This window comes from Calliopsis andreniformis, chromosome 3 (genome assembly GCF_051401765.1).
Source record: "Calliopsis andreniformis isolate RMS-2024a chromosome 3, iyCalAndr_principal, whole genome shotgun sequence".
NCBI lineage: Eukaryota > Metazoa > Arthropoda > Insecta > Hymenoptera > Andrenidae > Calliopsis > Calliopsis andreniformis.
The window spans coordinates 23,293,157-23,311,562 of NC_135064.1; the positions used below are offsets into that span (position 1 = coordinate 23,293,157).

The following is an 18,406-nucleotide window of genomic DNA, read 5'->3' on the forward strand; positions in this document are numbered from 1 at the left end:
ATACATATTTTTGCGACTGTCCGTCGTCTTGTATCAGAACTGTACGAGAACTGAGCAAATATCGTCGTACCTTCCTGCTGGCAGATATTATGTGTATTAATCAAACAAGATAAATACTGTGCTCCTTTGAATCATTTTTTACGTCGTTTTTCACGATTTTGCAACATCACACAGCAAAAGTATTCAATATATAAATTGATCTAGTATTCCAGTTGTATTTTTATTTTAAATTTCATTGTCTGGCCGTCCTATTCTGTCTTTAAAATGTTGAATTACAAAATGATTATGTAACGTATAATAGTGGAGATTATTTAGACTATTGAAGTTCCTAATTTTCTATGTTAATTTTTAAAACTATTCGAGTCTGAGCAGTCGTAAGAAGATAATGGAAGTTCCTTGTATGTTAAAACTCGTCATTCTGATGAGATAATTGAGTGTTGTCTTTCACGTACTGCTAGTGGTATAATGGCGTAATTGTGATCCTGAATTTAGTGTTCCACCCACGATTTCCTCAAAGTCAGTTTTTTTTAAATACTCATTTTATTAGTTCAAAAGTTTTAAAATCGTTAACTGTTTGTTTTACGATCCTATTACTCAAATTAGATAAAAGACATACCTACTTATATACACTTTCAATAATCTGGTAAGATTAATTCTACATTTAGATAAGCGACAAGTACCTACTTATCGGAGATAACACCGGTACGTGTTTCGATACGTTCTTATGATGTACACTTTGTTCTAGTGTCATCCAATCAAAGTGTTTCTCATATTATTTTTTCTTAAGAAACATTTGTATCATTAATTACAGTATTCTAAATTTTATCAATGATAAAAAAATCAATCAAAAAACGAAGCTAAGATTTTAGGACCTTCCCTCATTATTCCATTACTACTAAATCCATTATTGCAGTCTGATCCAAAACAAATCGCAGTCCACATCACCCACCTCTGTCCTCCATATCAAACCCCGTATTAGCTCCTCCAGACAGACCTTAAAATCCAAGGGCAATCCGATCTCTTTGATCACAAGCCACTCAACCTCCAAAGGGTACCAACCATGACTCGTTTCCCGAAATCATGCTAATCGAATCCACTTAAAACCACGGAATAACGAGAAACTATCCGTGTCACCTTCGAACAGTCAACCCACTCGACCAAGAAACTGAAGAAAAATCGTGTTAACCTTTCCCAAGGAGGAAGGTGTCACTGCTCCCAAGGGGATGCACGCGGGGGTGCGTTTATACTGTACTTACAGGGGGTGGGACACAGAGAACGTTTATCCCGGGCGAGGCGCAACAAAGGCACGTAATGGGAACATGTGTTGGACGCAGGAAGCTTCATTAGCGAACCTGTTCCTGTCCACGGGTCCCATTGTGTGCCATCCGACTGTTCGAGTCGATATCGCGACGCGTTGCGTCGCCTTGCACACGACTCTTTGCCTCTGCACCGCCGCTGGGTATTTGTCGCCGCTGGTAAACATGAATTCCTAATTGCGGAAATGGGGCCCCCCTCGACGCTGGATGATCGCTGTGTCCCTTGCTCGCGATCCGACGATCGGGGCTGGCTCGCGCCGAATAACATGGAACTGGATTCGAGCATGGGTGGCTCTTGAGAGATTCGCAGGTCGTCGAGGTGAAAAGCTTTAGATTAGCATCTTGTACGCGGAGGTGGTGCGGGGGCGATGATGGTCCACTTTGAGAGAGAACTTTGAGAGGGCCTCGACGGGGATGTAGGTTGGCGCGATGAAATGGAGGGCTCGTGAGTCTGCGGTCTTCTTTCGTAGAGAGGTCAGAGGATTGTACGCTTTTTATCTCTTGTCGGGTTGGGAGTTTGTGGCTGCTTGGATATAGTTAGCCAATTTTTATAGTTCTTTCGTTTCTTTTACATTGCTAAGCTACTCTTATTAGTATAGTATTTTTATTGGACGAAAGTAGGTGATCCTGATCTGGGAACTGTTTTGTGGAAATTGAGATGAATAAAGGCTTTGATTTTTTGGAAATTAGAAAGATAGAAATTGTGAATATTGGGAAATTTGAAAATTCGCTTATAGAAAATTTGAGTATTTGAAAATTTGAATATTTGAAAATTTAAATATTTGAATATTTGAATATTTGAATATTTGAATATTTGAATATTTGAATATTTGAATATTTGAATATTTGAATATTTGAATATTTGAATATTTGAATATTTGAATATTTGAATATTTGAATATTTGAATATTTGAATATTTGAATATTTGAATAGTTCAATATTTGAAAGCGTTGAACCTGAGAAAATTTTTAAAAAGGTAATAATATTAATTTCGTTTTACCATATATGTATTTTAAAAGCATCCTCTCAGTGACACGCTTCACAACCCACCATGTATATTCCTCTGATAATTCCTAACGAGACAATCCAGTTATATTTTCTAACTTCCTGCAATTAATATAATGGCGAGACATTATTCAACTTGTGATACCGTATCTTTTTTCCGCTCCTCATGCCGCTTTTACGACACACATACACATTAATCGCAAAACATTGAATAACACGTAAAAAGCAGAGATAAGTGAGGAGCAATCTCTGACTCATTATTATTGTTGTTTATTTTTCAGCTTACGGCGGGGTCCGGGGGCTAATGTGCAAGACGCCAGTGGATACTCCGCCCTCCATCACGCAGCTTTGAATGGACACAAGTACGTCTAGATCGTGAACAAGATCCGATTCATATTTTACCATTGTCATTTTCGCGGGACGCATCGTGATATGTCCCAGCCATGTTCCCTCATTAATATACCTTTCGATCGTCGATTAATCGATGTCGCGCACATTCTGACGGTAATTCGAGGAAACGCTTTTATCCTCAGGGAGGTGGTGAAGTTATTGCTCCAATATGAGGCTTCCACTAACGTCGTCGACGCTAAAGGCTCTTCGCCGCTTCATTTGGCAGCTTGGGCGGGCAATGCTGAAATCGTGCGGTTAATTCTTACCCAAGGACCCTCGGTGCCCAAAGTGAATCTTACGGTCAGTAAATTTACACCTCCTCTTCCTTTCTCTTTAATTAAAAAAGACGAAAAAGAGGGAAGTGTATTAGAGAAGAACGTTCATCGTAAAATTTATACGGGACGTTATTTATGGAGCCGCTAAAAATAAAAATGGGGATTTATCTTTTCTGAAATATTGAGACGAGATTGCAAAAACGGCACTATAAAGGCCTACTTTTAGAAATTTATTTAACCTTGCAATGCAAATATGTAGAAGAATTTTATCACGCATGATATTCAATTAATACAAATTTTCGTGTTAATTTTAATATTCCTAGTCTATTTTTCTCAAATTGAATCATTAGGCTCATGTCCTATCTGCAAATTTCAGGATTAAAAATCCAAATAATTATAACCACATAAGATTACTTAAGATATTAAATGGGTAGACAATAATTTTGAAACAAGGCTAGTATCTCGAACATTTTATTAACTCTGTTACACCATGAAAATCCATCCTGGCAGTAGGAATGTAGAAATATTGTCTTGCTTCCATGACACTAAACCCAAAAGATTTTCTGATGTCCCGAACAAAAGTTATTCGTCGGTACCAAATATCGGATTTGTGTGATCGCAGACGAAGGACAACGAGACGGCATTGCACTGTGCGGCACAGTATGGGCACACGGAAGTGGTGGCACAGCTGTTGCAGTACGGATGCGACCCCAGCATCCGCAACAGCCGGGGAGAGTCTGCGCTCGATCTCGCTGCGCAATATGGCAGGTAAATTCCATCCACAATTCCTCCATTTTCTCGCTCAAAGTCTGGCATTCGTTCATTCTTTTTTCTATCCACGTTTTTCAACTTACAATTCATTGTGTCGAAGAAAAGAATTAGGAAAGAACTGAAGAAAGTATTAGACTTGGTTAGATTAGGAACAGTGGGGGTGGTCAAAGTAGAAAAGAGAAAATAGGGACTAAGTGGGGAAAGGGTGCAGGAATTAAAAGAGGACTACGAGAGAGACGTAACAGGGTGATTGGGCCCAATAAAGATGGCTTGATGTATGGATAATATTAATACCAATAAAAACTCTAAAAATTAGCTATTACCCTGTATTTGTAATTATTTGTGAGGGTACTGTTTTAAAAAATCATCCTCTGCTACTACAATATCTGGATTCGAGTTTTATCAGTCTGTCAAGTTCGTAACTGTAACTCGTACGTGACATACGCAGCCGAAATAGCTTGCATAATCGATTGCATCGATGACATGACGTCTCGTAATTGGCATTGTGCGACTCCTGAAAGATTAATTATCTTTTTTAGACTGGAAACGGTGCAGTTGCTCGTTAGCAGGTATCCGGAGCTCATCATGCCACTTCGGAATTCTTCTCCCTCGGTGGTCTTTCCTCATACTCCGCTGCACTTGGCCTCGCGAAATGGTCACAGGTGAGTGAAACACACTTGTGCGAAAGTATACAGTTCTTGCTTTCAGATGTTCTACACGACTCTTAGATTTTTATTTTCTTCTTTATTATTAGAGTCTCGAGTACTTTATGCCTTTGTGTCTATAAAGGAATCAAGATTGTTTCGTCTCACATAGACTTGAAAGAAACAGGATCTTTAAAAAACCCTCTCTAAATAGTACCCAGGATTTCTAAAATTCTTTAAGACAATATTATTCTCCGATGAACTATACTTTTTCTTTCTAGTAATTATTCCCCCATTTTCTTTCACTATCGTCTCTCATAAAATAGTCATAAGTCATCACTGCATTAATTGACTTCAAAAACACATCACCTATCCTGTATAATATCGATGCTTCTACTGATTTACAAATTCATAACTCGCGAATACTCCATTAGCTGCAATACCTATAAGCTAGAATGTAGAATCAATTATCATTTCAACCACGTACATGTTACATTTAAAATTCCCTATTTCTTTTAAATTCGTTGTTGCCAATCACGATCCCCTATCTTATCCAGTAATTTGGATTTATACCAACTGGTCTCTATCGTCGAGTGGGTTTCGCGTTCTCGCTTTATTTAATCAAGCCGAGTCGTTGATCACGCGGGGGCGTTCGATCAACACGCAAGGGTGCCGGGCCTCGCGTTTACCGTCGCTGTTCATGAAATCTATTTTATATTGCATTGCAGATCAGGGATCGTTGTTAGATTATTCATGATTCATGGAACCCCTGACGAACCCGTGTACACAGGGCTTTTGAACGCGTACACACGTTGCACGATTAATTTGCGCTCTGAGTCTGAAAGAAAACTTTGTCTATTCGTCGATGATGCTCTACGCTCTGCAACATTAATCCGTAATCGACGGGACAATTTGAGCGAAATGACCTGATCAAAAGAACGGGCTATTGAATCATATTGTTTAATTGAATGTGGAAGCGGAGTCAACGCGAACAGGTTGTTTGTTTTACATAGATCACCACTGGCCTTCCAAGTATTGGTTAATTGGTCAATGAAAAGTCAGCGGAGTTCAACTTTTTTCGGGCAGATTGATGATTTATGCGTTTTAAATTATCTGTCTGTAAATGATTTATTTGAGCGATGATGTGTAGGCTAAGTCTCTACACTATGAGTTGTCTTTAATTCAAGATATTCTAAAAAATTGTTTGAATTAGGTCATGGAACTAGGTTTGCCAAAAATTTTGATTTTAATAGTCTTTAGAAAATCGACGATTTCTCTCGTCCATTTTTTTGTGCTTTAATGCTGAGATAGATAAAATCTTTCCTGAGTAGAGATAGTTTGTCATTTCTCTATAGTAATTTTTGGTTAACAGAGTCTTTCACTACAGAAGTCCTAATACCACACGCAATAAGGTATTCGCAAACAATACAGTAAATATACTTCTCAACACTCCTCTAATAACTCATGTAAAAACCCATGAATATCCACTCGAACAGTACCCGAATCTCCCCATTACCATCAGCAACGCATACATCAACGCTCTCGCTAGCGATCCACCCTCCCAAGTCCGCTCCTCGTCGAAAACACTTTCCTCGCAGGTACCGTCGGCGCTAATTACAGAATAATGCGCCTCTGGCGCGCATTGTATCCCAGAAAGAACAACAATGGACTCGTTTCAGCTGACCATAATGATGTCGAGCCATTTGCAGCCGTTGCCCATTAGAGCCAATCAGAGAGCACCGCGTTGCGTAATCCCGTCGAATGCGATATGCACGTCCTCCAACCGGCATGATCCGTCGCGCAACCCTCTCCCGGTTACACGTCCTATATTGCCATCCCTGCCGATCGCCCTCTCCCATTGCCTCTTCTCGGTCGCTGCGAATCCATTCGATCCGCATCCGCGCCGCCAACAGCCTCTGCCTATCCGCGCGGATTGCTGACCGCCTCTCGATTACGAGGAACGTATTAATCATTACCTTCGAAACGTGCGGTCCTAGATCGATTGAATCGGCTGAATATCGCGATTGCTGCGAGTAAGCCTGCAGGAGGGATGTTCGACCCTTGCAACTGGCGTTTCGAGTTCCACGGAAGCGTTTGCCGAGCTTCTACTGCTATGGCTGTTGCATAGCTGTTTAGTATTAGGTCTTTCTGGGGGAAAATTTTTCTTCCTCGGAGGGATGTGTTTGGGGGGTGATTCAAAGGTAGGGGATGGGTTTTGTTACGGGGTCATGCAGGTTTCTGGAAAGTTGATTGGGTGAAGGTTCTTTTAAGGGATGGGTAGGGAAATTGAGTTAGGGGGAGGAAGAGGGTTAGGAAGTCTGTTGTTTTTTTACGTCTGTTTTTTGAGGTATTATTAATCTCTTGAAGGTTCTGAAACATGCTCTAGGGTTTAGAGAGTTTGTGTTATAATTTTATGAGTTTATAGTGAAGAATACTGTATTACGATTTTAGCTATAAATTATTTTGTTTCTGTTTAGCTTAATCGAAAATACTGTAAAGTGTAAGCTAATATAGTAAACTATTAAACATTTCTTTTGTATTTCTTGCAACAGCTTGCACAAACGTTTGACACAGAATCTGACAAGAGGAGCATTTTTTGTCATAGACAGAAAGTAACTCCCAAATATCGGGAAAAAGCTCGCCTCGTTCGATCGATTTGCTAGTATTTACACAAATAATTGGCAATTGTTGCATCGCCCCGCAAAAATGTTCAATTAAATAAACGTCATTGTAAGCGCGAACCTTCGTTATTTGATTAATCGAACCGTTCAATCGGATGACGCAAGATTAACCGGATAATCGGTTACGCTGCTGCTGTACAATTAAATAACGAAAATGAATTTCGCCCGTGTGATTCGGGACGATTCTTTCGGCACCTATTTGCACCTCATTCTCCTCTACAATTATATTTTATTTTTTTGTTGTTACCATATTACATTGAAAAAGTCTCGTGTAGCATATTTGGTTTATCGTGTGCAGTTGTTATCGGGAAACCTATCGATTTCGAGTATTTGCCAGGAACCTGAAATAAATATTATTTTTGGGAGAAAGAGGCATGATTGTTCTAGTAACATAAACACTTGTCTATTTTAAATTATTTTGTATTATATCCAAATAATAAGAATTGAATGTTGATTTAATACTAGGTTTTTCCAAGAATAAGTAAGGGGGTTTCAGAGAGTTCTGTAATTGTTTTTTTTGAAAGCTTCTTAGAAAAGTATGTGAAATTTTAAGGAACGATTCTACATGCTAAAGTAAGGCAAAAATGAAGACAGACAAAATTGTGATGTGTACCCTATACTATCCCTGCAATATTTTTAAACCATCAAATAACTTTCACAAAACTATCCACCCCTTCTCCCACTATTCACTCTTTAACTTTTTTACTTAAAGAATAAGTAAAAAACAAACCACCCATACTTTCCTTCAAAAAAAGGAACCTCCACACAAATTCGTCAGCGTAATTTCCTCCGCTCCCGAACGTCCTAAATCCCCATCCCTTTGAACGCCAACGCGAAGGGGCATTCGTTTGCACCGAAGCCCCGAATCGGAATTGTATTTAACGCTTTGCTCGGCCAATTCGTTCTCATTTAACATCGCGGCGTCACGCGCATAATCCGGCTGGTAAGCCTTTAAAATAATCGACGTTGTTGGACGAGTCGCGAGCGAGCTGGGACGGGCTCGGGGCGGGATCGAAAATCGGCGGGCGATCGTGAATCGCCGCGAAACGGCAGTCACATTGTAATCGGGTATAACGTCGGTTTTTCTATGCAGCCTCGCAGCCGGTAATCGCTTTAACTGCCGCTCGCCGCTTATAATGCGATCGCGACGCGATATACAGCCCGATGAATGCATTTTCTGTCGCTCGCTGACGCGCTCTAACCCCCGATCCACCCCTCAGATCTCCTACGCCCCTCTCCTTCTGTTCGCCATCCCCCGCTTACGTCCCTACCCACGTCGATCGAGCACATCACGATGGACACTGAAATACGTGACGTTTGATTCTGGTGAATTTTGGTCGGACGATGTTCAGATCGGCGTCCCTTTTTGTGATGCACTTGGTGTGAAATTGGACAAGGAGGTTCTGGGGTTTCTGATAGCTGTTTCGTAGGAGTGGGGATGATTTCCTGGCGAACTTGTTAATTAGGTTTGAGAGAAATGTTAGTGTAGTTTGAGTAAGGAAGGAGGATGGGGGAAAGTGGGGTGAACTGCTGAGAGACTCTTATGATGGTAAGAAAATTTGGGATCGTATGTGGTGGGCTCTTCTACTTAGAGGTTTTTATGTGCACGATACTATAGAATGACAAATTTTTTGAAGGAGGCCTCAGAGTATATAGTCCAAGAACCATAGGGTCTAAGTGTAATGAAGTCCAAGATTAGTGAGGTTCAAGTCTAATAGAGTCGAAAACTAAATTAGTCTTAAAATTCTATTAAATAGGGTGTAAATGTTTTATACAGTTGTGATCGATTTTTCAGATCTCTAGTATATCGTAAATTTGTCACCCCTTTTATCTCAACAAATATACGATACCGCAGTTAAATTAGTCCTAGCACTACAATTTGTTATTCAGCATAGGTTCTACTGCATTTTGGAGCGTACGGTGGAAGATGTCTAAAGTGAGACTAACTGAAAAAATTCCATCTTTAGACCCGAGGATTCTCCTTAAACTGCACCATAGATAAAGCAGTAGAGATCCATAATATTCCAATATTTCCCAAGCATTGCAACAAGCCGTACCAAACCTACATCACCTACACTTCCAAAACACCGAGAAATTCCAAAATCCCTGACCTCCAAACAACTATCCACCCTCAGTCCTCCATCCCCCAAAGAAAGGACCCACCGCGTCGCATTCGGTATCTCGTTTGCCAGGAATATTCAGGCAATTCGATCAGTCGTCATCCCGCTGATTAGGTTCCAAAGGGGGTCCAGGCCGATTTCCAGGCCCGCAAACAGCTCGAGCTCTCGCGTGGCGCGGGGCGTGTGTACGCGAGCGTTTTGAATGTTTGGATAGGCGCGAAACTACGGTGCCGTACGGCAGAACTTCATCGTGCCACGCTCGTTTTCGACGCTCTCGCTCGCCATGTGGACGATGGCCAACGGGGGCCGAGAGTGTACACACGTAGCCGCGCGACCACGCTCGAAACGCGCCGCCGGGATTCGGCCTGTGTACCGATGCACGCTGCGATGATTGCGTTCACGCACGCGTTTCACGCGCTCGCCACGATATTTGGTGGACCTGCCGAATACGGGGGCGGGCGATACACGGAACCTGGGGAGCGAACAGAGGGAGAAAGGGTGAGGTAGAGAGAGAGGAAGCGAGAGAAAGAGAGAGAGAGAGGGAGAGAGAGAGATGGGATTGCGAATGGGACTGGCGTAATGTCTATTATCGGATTCAATATCGGTGCTCTTGGTAAGCCAGTATACAAATACCCCTATGGCACGGTAATAACAACATAGGTGCACGTGAATCCGATTCCCAGCCACGAATCCTATATGCGACGGATGGCTGCGGTCACTGCAGTCTGTGTGCGCGCTATCCCTGGACAGATATAAAACGAAATCTGGGCTTCGTGCTCCCTCTGACTGTGGAAACGGGAAATGCGCGCGAGCGGGCCACTTTCAGGTGACGCCGATGACGTCGATCCCGCAGGGGGACGCGATGCGTTCTTCGGCTGCGCTCGGGGTTGATTTAAGGCCAGGATTTTTGCTGATTTCGGGGAGGCCGATTTTATGGGCACGTTTTTGCGCTCGATGCGCGCTTAGGGGCAATATTGTGCGGTAGAGTGTTGTTTCGATGGTGCGTGTATTTATGGTGGATGATAGAGATCTTGCGAGGTCGTAAATTGAAGAATTCAATTGTGACACCGATTGAAGTAGCTGTGGTAGAATTGCGCGAGAACCTGGAAATATTGAGTCAGGTTGGGGGATTGGGCTGAGAATTTTTGGTGGAATCGGGTCAGGTTTTGAGGATTTTGGGATTTTTTAGATGCCTGAGAACTGGAAGCACGTTTTGGGATAGCTATTCTTTAGTACGATCGATATCTTGGTTTTTCAGGTTTTAATTAATTAGAGATTGAAGTAGCTTCACGGGAACATCGGCGTCCCAGCGAGTTTATATCGAGGTCGTGTACAGTCCATCTGGATTATCGTATGCAATTTCAGTATACTAGGGCAATGTTAAGTCTGGTTCAACATTCGATTCTAGCGATATTACTATAAATGCATTGGGAGTGATTTGAGCTTGTAGTTACGTACCGCAATCAATTTTACTATTAGTCAGATTAGTAGTGCTTTGATGCTATTTTTGAAGTGTATGGAAAGTGACATCTCGGTACTTGATCATTTACTATGATTTAATTCAGGGTCATTTCTATTTCTCATAGGTCTGATTTATATAACTTTGTTACCCTTTCCACTTACTTGTGTATCTAGAAACTACACTCTCAGAGTTTTTTGAAAATTTTACAAGCTGTATCAGTTGTCACAAGTCTATCTAAGATACGAATAAAGTATGTCTGACGCAAGTACATATTCTACTGCCACCGCTGCGTCCAACCTAATACTCTACGTGCCGACAGTAGAATAAGTCCGTATGTCAGACACAGTGGGGCATATAAAAAAGCTTAAAATTTCTGATATCTGATATCAAATATTTAATAACAAATATTGTAAAATAACTCTTTACATTTTAACCTTTTCATAATGTAGTCCAAATAAGACATGAACAGAGCGCAGTGTTACAAAATTTAGTTCTAATAAAACTTAACCACAGCCATCACTCAGTTCTCTATTTTATATTTATACATTGTTTAGTAGTACATTCCTTAATTTTCGTACAATTCCCTTAATCTCTGTATCCATTGTCTTCTCTCCAAAATCTACAACAAAACAAATGCTTTAGCTTCTACACTTACCAAGCAGTCAAAGACTTACGAAGAGGCTTTCGCGTAGAAAAGAGCCAAGTGCAAGTATGTTTACGATGCACTCAGTGGCTATGCAAACTTCTGTTTCCACAGAGCCGTGGTGGAGGTGTTGCTCGCTGCAGGCGTCGACGTGAACACGAGGACATCCGCCGGAACCGCGATGCACGAGGCGGCGCTGTGCGGCAAGATGGAGGTGGTAAGGGCACTTTTGGATCGAGGGGTCGACCTGGGCATCCGGGACTCACGGCAGAACACGGTGCTCGATCTTCTGGGCCAGTTCCCGCCGCACGTCACTCAGGATATCACCGCGGTGATAAAAAGTGCGTGCACGTAACCGCCTGCTTCCCTTCCACGTTTTTGCCCCGACCAGGCAGCGCGTCTCGCGCAAACCAGCCGTATAATTAAACGAGAAACCGTCGCGAGAAAAGTGTGCTTCGTTAATGTTAATCGCTCCTCATAAATAGGTGACGATATTTTATATTTAAACGGGTTCTTCAACCCAGTTTTCGACCGGTACCGTTTTACTGCCGATGGATAGGCTGCAAATCTTTCGGTGCTCGTGGCGTGCTTCATATTACCTTCGTTTAAAGATTTGTGTTAGTTTAATGGTACGTTTATCTGAACCTAGGAAGCCTTAGCTTTTGGGCAGGTTAGGGGTAGTCCTAATTTAAAATAGAAAAAGAAGAGAATATTTAACTTTATTTAGAACTAGGTTTCTGCTCGAAAATATGTTATTAGTGATCTACGCAAAGTTTAAAATTTCGTGGACCTTTTTTCATCCTCTCTTTTTACGTAATTTCACGCAGAATAGTCAAGTGATAAATATTACACGATCCCTTAAAAAATTCAAATTTTCTTTGAAAAGGCACCAAATTAATTTACGCATTTAATATTTTCTATCTCGTAATCTTTTGAAATATTTTTAGCATCACCTCAAAAACGTGAAATATTTAAAAGAAGGTATTATCATATATTCATAAAAATAATGAAAAAAATATTGTCAACAGGGCATAGGTCTTCCTCAGGCGTAGAGAGCGATGCAGACAGTGAAAACTTGCCACCGATTCCGGTCCAGGGCGGCGATTCATTGGGCAGCCCTTACGAAAATGTTCGACCAGGGGACGACCTCTCCCCGCCGGAAGGGACGTCGCCCACTCAATGGCAGTTCTATCATAAGCCTCGAGACGACGATCGCCGTGTTTCCGGCACTTCCGTCATGTCTTTGTGAGTATCCCTCCGCTTTCGCTAGCTCTTTTACCACTTCGCCTTCGCGCGTGGGTGTGATCGCTTGCAAACGCTCCTTTCCTCCCGCTCGGACTCTCCAGACGCTGGTCTCTTTTTTTGTGATCCACGTATTAATGCACTCGCCACTCGTGTTGGCGTTAAGCGTCTCCAGTGAAGCGACAGCAGTTTCTACATCGGTCGACGTACCTTGACGATGCTTGCTGTAGTAGTTTTCAGAAAGTAGCATCTGAGATGAATGCATCTGGAATGGTGTGCATTTTTGAGCACATGAATGGTGTGTGTGAGTTTTTTGGGGGGTTTTTGGAAGGTTGGTGAATAGTGTGTTTTTTTAGGAAGTGTGAAAATAGGTGACAAGGGGAAGAAAGTTGAGAATATTGGGTATATATAAAGAATTGAAATTGAATTGAGGATGAAGCAGGATTGTAGTGAATTTATTGATGAGACATCACAGGGTTACACTGGTTAAACATTTTTACTTGATAATTGTAATATTAGTGTTTGCCATGACTTACTAAATACTAAATACTAAAGTAGAATCAGATTAACAAACTATGTAGTTTCAAGTTACTTAAACTCGAGCAATTAAAAATCAAGTCATATGATCAAGTGAAATATCCTCTCAAAAATCTTCCAAAATTCGGATAAACAAGTGGCAGCTTCACATTCATCTAGTGCTGGATTTCTTAACTTTTTTTTAACTATGGCGTTTTTTCAAATATCAGCCATCTCTATGGCCCCCCTTTCCCTTTCTTTTCTGCTATCCCTATTTTTTCTTCACATCCCTCTGAAACTTCAGTATCGGCACCATATCGTTCCTAGGCGATCCTCCAGTCTTCATTAAGAACCCCTGATCTACTATCTTCCAATCCAAGTTCAACCACCTCAAGCTCAACTAACCTAACTGCTACCAATAAACCTATAACAACACCCACTCCTACCACAATCACCTCATCACTCCCCCCAACAATAACCACTCACCCATCCACTCCAAACCTCTCATCAAATCCCACCTCCCTTCCCTCCCCTCACCATAAATCAAAAAGTGCTACTGCTCTCCATTCTCTCGAAAGAACGGCCGCGTTCGAACGTACCCAACTGCACCGTCCAACAAACCTCCCATCAGCATCCATCGTTCGCAACGAGCGCACGAACTTTGGCGCAACGAAAAAGACGAGCAGCGAGAGCGAGTGAAGAATAAAAAAAAAAGAAAAAAAGGAACGGGAGCCATCGTGCCGCGGTTGGGTTGCGGTATTCGTACTCATCCAGCGTCATCTTCGCCGCGGAAGAAAAGAATATCGCGTGGGTGCATCGGGCAAGAGCGTAGGAGGAGCGGAGAAAGGTGGTGGTAGGGGGTGGGAGGGATGCCGCGGTAATATTTTCTAGAAAGAGCGGATATATGGTATAGGCGAGCGCGTAACCGTGGCGGCTTTAATATAGGAGAGATGTTGGATAAACAAAAGCGTAGACGTGGACCAGGCAAGCGGTCGGAGTGAATGAGCGGCGGAGTGCTCGTGATATGATGGTTAGCGGTTGGTACCGCGTCAGTGGCCGATGCTGGTGCACCGGGCAGAGGCGGAGAGGAAAGGTTCTCGGGGGCCGAAAAGGGAAGCCGGAGGTGGAGGCTGGAGGAGGTGGCGCGGCCGCGTGTAGCCCCAGCGCGTTAAGCACCGCTTGGCTTGGTTTAATTTTCCTGATGTAGGCAGGCGATGGTGGGTCCGCCTCGTTCACCCCTGGGTCACCCCCGCCGTATCACTCCATTGGTACTCTGTCTCTGCGTTCCTCTTTCTCCCTCCGACAAGCGTGACTGGTTGGCTCGGCTGGACGGAGAAAGAGGACGGACTGGGCAAGCAAAAGACTGACAGAGGGAAAAAGGGAGACGGTGAATAGGGGGGGAGAAGGAAGAGGGAACGAGGGGGTGAGCGAAGGGAGAGAGTGGTAGCAGAGCTCTCCGCACCTCCACCGTCAATGTTTGACGTCGGTGGCTCGGCCGCCTCGAGATGAATCCATCACGTTAAACAATGTAAATGTTAGCCCGTCTCAGCATAAAACTAATAACCATTGCTCTCTCCCTCGTCCTATGGGCATGGCCTCCAGCCGCGGTTCGCCGGATCCTCATTCACCTCTGCCTTCGCTTGTTTCTACTCTTCCTCCTCCGTCGGCGTTCTTTCCTCTTCTGCTTCCACCGTTTGCCACCGACCTCCGCTACGTGGCCTCATTAAAAAGTCGGCACTTGGTGCACCGGCGTCCTCCCTGGAGTCACGCATTGTTGGGAGACGATGGTACCCTCGGTGCCATTCTTCCTGTGTCGCCTGAACGGTCATCGGTCCTTGCTGAATGTTGCACTGTTGTGTTTCGGGTTGTTAGGTTGGCTTGTATGCTAGGGAATTGTTGGGTAGAGGAGAGTACTATGGGTTGGTGTTGGCTGGGTGGATGCTGTGTGTGAAATTGTAATTGTTGCGTATCGTGAGAATTGTAGTCTTTTTTTTTCACCAGAAGGTATTTGTAAGTAATTTTATGGAGTCTTGTTACTGTTTTGTGTTGCGGTGACACCTCCAATATTTTGTCATTAGGGGGATTTTCAGGTTTATCTACAAATACAGTTAATTATTTTTTCTTGAAAATAGTGTTCGTCAAATCAGTGTGATATAATGAAAGCTTTACTTACCCTGGTTTAGAGTAATTGAATCGGTGAGTTGAAGAATAGCACAAGTTCAAAATCAGTCAGTTTTCAATCATCTCAAAGCTATATATATGTACATATCTGGACCACAGGGCGAAAGTGTATTAAAATACACAGGAAACAGCTAAGCTAATACACTGTGGCTCTGCAGTCCAAGTATGTAAAATAGATAAAACTGCAAGTTCAGTCAAATATTTCAAAATGTGGTTTTTGGGCATGTTCTCCAACTTATCGATTCAATTTCTTGGCCCAGAAAACTTTATACGTAATCTTAGTAACAAGTTCACTGTCAGGCCCATCTAGGAACAATTGCTCAACCTGATCTCCGAGGATTCTAAAACGCATCAGAATATAATTCGCAGAATCGTTAGATTTCCCACGCGCTAGCTTCAGCAACGAATGTCAATCGCTTCGCTTTCAATGTGCAAAGACGAATTAGATAATAAAGAATGCTAGTCGGTCTTACGATAGACGGATTGCGGATTTCAGCGAAGACGAGCAGATTGGGGGACCAGTGAACGGAGTACGGAGGACCCTCCATCAGACAGAGGACTCCGACCCCAGTTCCGTCTTCGACAGCGTCTTTATGTCAATGTCCGACACTCTCAACTCGATAAATACTCTCGGAAGTTCCGATCAAACTCCCGAGGACAAACCACAAAACACTATCACCAACAGAATACCGTTTGCACAGCGCGACAACACACGGTAATGACACGCAAACGTTCACCACTGACTGGAAGCGCTTTCGATTTTGCTGCATCAAAATCTTTCACCAAATTCTACGAAAATTTTTAATCAATTCATTTTTTAACAACAATTAATAATTATACTAAGCAATAAATATCGTCTGCTACCAATAAATCTATTTTCTAAACTTGCGCAATCGTTCGAATACTCAAGAGCGATGCTGCATAGAGTGTCAGCTGTCTAAAGCGCTACCAATCGTCGCCAACAAACTCGGCGATCGTACACGCCATATCATATATAATAGCATTAAGATAAAGAGAGAAGAAAGAGAACAGAGTCAACGAAGCAAGGAGAATTAGCGATCCCGAGTCAATCGTGAATTGGTCCCGTTGAGACGTTCAGTTTGATTGCGCAGGGGTTCCGACAGTGGATTGTACCAAACGCCACCAGTACCTCGAGGAACAATGGAGGGTAGCTTCGTGTCGGAGGATCTGTCCTTGACATTACCCACGGGATACGGGGGTGGCAGGGAGTCGGACCAATTGAGCGTTTCCTCGTCCTCGAGCGTCGGTGGACCGAGCCCACGGGACCGGCGTTGTTTGCCCAACGATTCCACCGCCGCTGGGATTTACTTGCCAATGGCACCCTTGTCCAGTTCTCTCCACAGCCCCGCCTCCAACAATAAAGTCTCGGTAAGGAGCCAAGTCCCTTTTACAGAGAGATCATCCCCCAACTCGATGAAGGGTTGTTACGGTCTTGCGTGAAACTCGACTCTCGTTCGAAGTGAAATTTTCGGAGGTACTCTGTGACATGGTGTTCCCTGCAACTTGTGGAATCGGTAATTCATTGGTTAGTTTGGCTGTAGTTGTACACGTGGTTGTAGTTTTGTTGGGAATTTGGGAACACTTTGGGCGACTCTTTTGGGGGATTTGTGTTTGAAACTTTTCTCTAATTTTATGGTGATTGTTGCTTATGATTAGTAGTCAAAACTGGAAATAGTGAGCTATAGATGGCTGGTATATTTATGTTTAATTCACAAGTGAAATACGTTTTTTCTCTTACTAGTTTTGTGATTATTATGAGAATTTTTATACCAGCTTTTCAAAAGAAGTTAGTCAAAATGTTTGTTCTAACTTTTTTAATTGTTTTTGTGCTGCAGAATTTTGTTCATTTATTTTGAAATATTTTTTATACACATGTTTGCTAATGTGGTCGAATATGAGTTATCTACAGCGGAAAAGTTGAGAGTCTAGTTTATTTTTCACAGCGATAAATACTCCCTTCTTATGAATTCTGTTTTTCTCCCCGCGTTGCGGAGATTGATTCAAGAGCGAAGAATTCTAGCGTATAACACGGCAATGAATCATCTCCACGCCTTGCAGTTCGTTAACGTGAGACAAATTGATCGCGGGTTAATTGGACCAGCACACAGAGGTTGGGTGCCATTTTTCCTTCGAACGAGACAGCTTCTTGCAACAGGATATTAGTCAAACATTTGCTTTCAAATCTTGACACAATTGGTCAAATATTTTAGACTCGAAGGGGGGATAATTTTTGGCACAAATTTCAACCTCCCCAAAGTCTTCAACTTTTCCAAGAATCAAAAACAACTCACTGATTACCTCACTGTTTAAATCGACTTTCCCTTTTCACCTTTCAGCCAACGCCGCCGAAGAAGCCTCCGAGGCGCAACTTGTCGGTATCGCCGACGCACCTGCAGACCCAGATGTCCCTGTCCGCGAACTACGAATACTTGTACATGGCACGCAGCGGCTACATCGATCACGAGCAGCTGCAAAAACGTCGGGAACAATTGCGTCACGTGGACCAATACGTCGACATGAAGTCGCGCGTGCAGGACGGCGAGGACAGACGCGACGGATCTGTGGAACCTGTCGCCATCACGTCCATTTATGAGAACAGGCCCATCAAAACGCTGAATCCTCGACGAAAGTTGCGCAGGCACACGTTCGACACTTACGAGCCAGAGAGCAGTCCCTGCGTGGACAAATCGCCGTGCAGCGAACCCGATGCAATCATCCAGGAGCAGACGTACGTGTCGAACGCCTTTCTCACGCTCAAGTCTTCCCAGGAGAGTCTTCTGGACGAGAAGCGCGATGGCAGCGATGAGCAACAGGGTCCAGAGGGCCGCGAGGCGACTGACAAGCGCCTGAAACGAGTACAAATGATGCTGCCCACCAGTCCCACGCATTATGCACAGCCACCGACCCCTGATCACCCTCCACCCTCGGCGATGCAGGCGGAGAAGTCGATTCATGAGAGGATTCGGCCTTTGAGCCAGGTGAGTGCTGCATGGGTTGTGAATTAAGGGGGTATCTGCAGGGTTGCCAGAGAATTCTTGGTTGAGAGGGAAAAGGGCATCCCTTACGCGTGTCACACCCTCAAAATATTCTATGATAGGCGAACTTAGGAGGTATAGGAGTTTTGGGGGGATTTGCTTT

The 18,406-nt window shown here is 43.2% G+C and overlaps 1 protein-coding gene across 2 annotated transcripts in view; it reads left to right on the top strand.

The window, feature by feature from the left end:
* Nucleotides 1-18,406, top strand: part of LOC143188620 (ankyrin repeat and SAM domain-containing protein 1A) — a 67,878-nt gene that overhangs the window by 10,611 nt on the left and 38,861 nt on the right. Inside the window, exons 2-10 of one of the 2 annotated variants that reach the window (XM_076392964.1) lie at nt 2,604-2,684; nt 2,856-3,012; nt 3,610-3,755; nt 4,298-4,420; nt 11,423-11,649; nt 12,337-12,553; nt 15,744-15,962; nt 16,360-16,636; nt 17,605-18,246. In XM_076392964.1, the coding sequence (XP_076249079.1) occupies nt 2,604-2,684; nt 2,856-3,012; nt 3,610-3,755; nt 4,298-4,420; nt 11,423-11,649; nt 12,337-12,553; nt 15,744-15,962; nt 16,360-16,636; nt 17,605-18,246 (2,089 nt within the window). The remainder of the gene's footprint in view (nt 1-2,603; nt 2,685-2,855; nt 3,013-3,609; nt 3,756-4,297; nt 4,421-11,422; nt 11,650-12,336; nt 12,554-15,743; nt 15,963-16,359; nt 16,637-17,604; nt 18,247-18,406) is intronic. The other variant, XM_076392965.1, reaches the window with a different exon arrangement.